General features: G+C 48.4%; 1 protein-coding gene across 2 annotated transcripts; it reads left to right on the top strand.

Moving 5' to 3' along the window:
• rps14 (ribosomal protein S14) lies at positions 1-2,968 on the top strand. Of its 2 annotated transcripts, none has more exons than XM_005750221.1 (5): positions 1-84; positions 1,227-1,381; positions 1,463-1,624; positions 2,125-2,201; positions 2,856-2,968. In XM_005750221.1, exons 2-5 carry the CDS (start codon positions 1,233-1,235, stop codon positions 2,921-2,923), a joined length of 456 nt encoding a protein of 151 aa, XP_005750278.1. In that variant the 5' UTR covers positions 1-84; positions 1,227-1,232; the 3' UTR covers positions 2,924-2,968. The 2 variants fall into 2 exon arrangements, with proteins under 2 accessions (XP_005750278.1, XP_005750279.1); XM_005750222.2 differs by having other exon boundaries at positions 3-84; positions 1,230-1,381.
• Positions 2,969-3,919: the final 951 nt, after the last annotated feature.

Below are 3,919 nucleotides of genomic sequence, written 5' to 3'. Positions count from 1 at the left end.
TCCCGCCGGATATCGTCATCTTATCGCGCCGGAAGCGGAACCTCTTTCCTTTCTTGTTTCTGCTCAGCAAAGAGACGCACACAGGTGAGTCCGCTCCCGGTTTATATCCTCTGTAATCTCTGCTGCAGGTGACCATCCGCCGCTCTGCCTGGTCGGTGCTGACCCTGCGTCTCTTCCCGCGTCTGTTGGCGTCTGTATCGTTTCTCTGGCTGAAGGTTAATGGAGGATTTTTCATGTTTTGTGCTCTGGGAGTTTGTGTCCAGCCGCCATCTTAGCTCCACGCGAAGCCTCAAAGGGAAACAAATACAACGTTAAAGCCAGGTGTGTGTCGCAAACGTGTGCTAAAGAAGCGCGTGAAGTTTTAGGTGAAAGAGCAGGTAGAAAAACGCTCCGTGAGGTCCTGCCGGCTGCTCGGAGTCAACACAAGCTAACAGGCTAACATTAGCTTATGTTAGCCTCGGCGCTGCTACTGACGTTTCAAACTTTATTTAAAATGTCAGTGGTCGCAGCAAACACGCGCGTCCGAGTCTGCAGGCAGAGTCAGAACCTCCTCAACCTGGACCGGGTCAGTGACACCACGTGACCGCGCGGTGGGTCCGTTATCGGACAGAGGGCGCGTTCAAGTTTAAAACAAACGGAGCCGGCCTGTCCAGGGTCAAAGTTCAGAGTTAAAGTTTAGACTGGACCGGGTCAGGGTTGGTTGTTAGATAGTTTCTGAGCTGACCCTCCCAGTGAGGTGGGTCTGATCAGGGATCAACAGTGTGATCAGAAGCTCTCAGTCTGAGGTTACTGTAGAGTTCATGTTCAGAGCTGATGTGATTGATTATTTATTGATCAGTCGAGATAATTGGCTGGTGTTTGTCTGTCATATTAGTTGAGTTTTCAGAGTTGGAGGATGCCGTCTGTGATTAGCCATTTCTGTGTGCGGTGGGTTTTATTTTGGAGGTGTCCTGACTTTAATGGTTGACCTGAGAGTTTCAGGATGTTAAGGTAAAACTCATAAAGAGGTCAGAGGTCAGACCTGAACAGGAAGTGGGTTTGGGGTGTAATGGAGGCATGGGGAAACACTGCTGGAAGGGAAGGTCTCACCGTGTTACGCTGCAGCGGCGGTCTAGTCTCGATGTCTGTATAAAGAATAGCTGGCTGTGATTGGTGATTCTCTGTGTGCGTGCTCTCTATGACCTCCTCATGCTCACATGTGTCTGACTCCTCTTCCTCCTCCTCAGCAGAAGATGGCTCCTCGTAAAGGGAAGGAGAAGAAGGAGGAGCAGGTGATCAGCCTGGGTCCTCAGGTGGCCGAGGGCGAGAACGTCTTCGGCGTCTGCCACATCTTCGCCTCCTTCAACGACACCTTCGTCCACGTCACTGACCTCTCCGGAAAGTATGTCCCCTCCGACCGTCTGCTCGCCAAAATAAAAGCCGCTCTCTAATTGGTGCTAAATGTGTTTGTGTGTGTTTGCAGGGAGACGATCTGCCGTGTGACCGGTGGGATGAAGGTGAAGGCGGACAGAGACGAGTCTTCTCCGTACGCTGCCATGTTGGCGGCTCAGGACGTCGCTCAGCGCTGCAAAGAGCTCGGCATCACGGCGCTGCACATCAAGTTGAGGGCCACTGGAGGCAACAGGTAACCTGCACTCACCTGATTCTGTAGGCAGTGGGCTGACACCTCAAGCACTGAACAGATCAATAAAATTTCAAGTTACCAGGTTTAACCCAGTCAGGTGATCAGGGTTTAAATCCATGGTACTCTGCTGTACCTAATAAAGTGACAGGGGCGGAGTCAGTGAAGCAGAGTGAGTGGTGTTTTTTTTATTAAATCTGCCATTTCTGTGCAGGAAGCCTCTTCATTTGGTCCAAACCTGAACCAAACTCCATTCAAAAAACTGTTGATTTTACTGAAACAGTGCAGCTCAGGTGAAGTCCTCAGCAGGGTCTGTTCAAAGCTGTAAGAATAGATAAAAGTCGAGTATTTATTGTTACCTTAGTAAGTCTGACTGGTTTTACTGGAGATAGACCAGCAGCCTCTGACTGCATCGCTGCAGGTCCGGGGTCAGCCAGGCCTTTCAAACCCAGGTGTGTGTGTGTTACCTGTCCAGGTGATGACCTGCTCTGTTTTCCTTTCAGGACAAAGACTCCTGGTCCTGGAGCCCAGTCTGCTCTCAGAGCTCTGGCTCGATCCGGCATGAAGATCGGGCGCATCGGTAAGTTTGTTTTTATTCATATTAAAGTTTTTGACTAAAAAACGCGCTCAGTGAGCAGGTAGACGAGGCAGCACACGTGTCACTTCCTGTGATACCGTCACCTGAGTGCGGTTGGGTTTAAGTTTGTGTGTGTGTTAGTCTGTTGTTGTGTCATTTTCAACACCTTTATCGACCTGTCGGTGAACACCTGCGCTGCTCTCAGGTCAGCAGGTTTGTTTTCTCAGTGAGGGTTGGAAGCTTTAACGACTCGGCGGATTTGAATTAACTTTATTCGTACATCTATCTGATTGACACAGTTTGAATCTGAGCTTTATTAATAATAATAATGGATACTTTATTGATCCCCATGGGGAAATTACTTGTTTTTCTCTGCATTTGACCCATTCACTCAGTGAAGCAGTGGGCAGCCCACTAAGCAGGCGCCCGGGGAGCAGTGTGTAGGGACGGTACCTTGCTCAGGGGTACCTCAGGGTAGCCGTTAGGTGGATTCGAACCGCCGACCTTCCGATCATGGGGTGACCACTTTACCTACTGAGCTGTCCCTGCCCTATTGACAGCCTGAACAGTGACGTGTCCTTTAACTCGGCTCTACATTTGTGTGACAGTGTTGACGAGCGTCTGATCATGTGATTGTTTCTTCCTCGTGTGTTTCAGAGGACGTCACGCCGATCCCGTCAGACTCGACCAGGAGGAAGGGCGGTCGCCGCGGTCGCCGTCTGTAAACTGTAAACAGCGACATTTTCACCACAATAAAAGATTAAAGTCAACTTCTGTCTCCGTGTCTCATCAATGACCTGATCACCGATCCATCGGTTTGAACTTCCTCACATGATTATATGAACATTAATGAGCAGTGGGCGGAGCTTTAAAATCTGATTAAAACAGTGCAAATGGGATCAGTCCACGCTAGAGACTGGAGGTACTTGAGTACTCGAGTACTGCAGTAGTTTAAAGTACTGTGGTATTTCCTGCTGTGCTGCAGGACATGAAGCTCTTTGATTATTGGATCAGGGATTGATTGATCTGATGGAGGTGGAGACAAAATGACAGGAACACCTGAAGCTTTTATAAAACGCATGTTCGGATGTTTCCAGGTGTTATTGTGTCCACCCTGTGGGTGTAGCTGTGGCTCTGACGAATGAAACATTCAGACCGTTTCTTCTTATGGAGGATTTGAGTCTGCGGGCCTTCGTTCAGTTTGTTTTTCTGTCGCACTAAAATAATCTGCTCGAGTTAAAATGATGACATCATGCTGACAAAGCTTTTCTTTTCCTTTTTTACAAAACTGAAACAATCATTTCAAATTGATTCACTCTGACTGTGAGTGAAGCTTCAGACACCACACTGAATCATATTTAATATTTATTTTATTTGGTAAACCCCAACACTGATCTGTGAGGTCATTCTCAGGGCGGAGCTTCAGAGCAAGCTCAGACTGGTCACACAGGACTCTCCTCCTCTTCTGATTGGCTGAGCCTGCTGTTAGTCTTCAGTCTCTGACCACGCCTCCAAGCTCCTGCAGACAGATTTGTCAATGAATGAATTTAAACCTCTGTGCGGATTTTTATGTGTAATGCTTTAGTCTGGCCAGCTGAGGGCGACATTTACCATCAGCTGCTCCAACCTGAAGGGTCGATCCCTCAGGTCACCACACTTGTGTGTGTCTGAGGAGCATTTAATGTTTTACAGCTGTTTAAAGACATTTATGTTGATGGTGT

This window comes from Pundamilia nyererei, unplaced genomic scaffold (assembly GCF_000239375.1).
Source record: "Pundamilia nyererei isolate P.nyererei 1_Seehausen unplaced genomic scaffold, PunNye1.0 scaffold00266, whole genome shotgun sequence".
Classification (NCBI taxonomy): Eukaryota; Metazoa; Chordata; class Actinopteri; order Cichliformes; family Cichlidae; genus Pundamilia; species Pundamilia nyererei.
This window is presented reverse-complemented; position numbering and strand designations above follow the sequence as displayed.

What these genes read in the sequence shown, in the direction of transcription:
- rps14 (XM_005750221.1), top strand. Translation starts at nt 1,233, where the DNA reads ATGGCTCCTCGTAAAGGGAAGGAGAAGAAGGAGGAGCAGGTGATCAGC. An exon ending in AGGGCCACTGGAGGCAACAG is followed by an intron (nt 1,625 to 2,124) that starts GTAACCTGCACT and finishes TTTTCCTTTCAG; the next exon opens with GACAAAGACTCCTGGTCCTG. An exon ending in CATGAAGATCGGGCGCATCG is followed by an intron (nt 2,202 to 2,855) that starts GTAAGTTTGTTT and finishes CGTGTGTTTCAG; the next exon opens with AGGACGTCACGCCGATCCCG.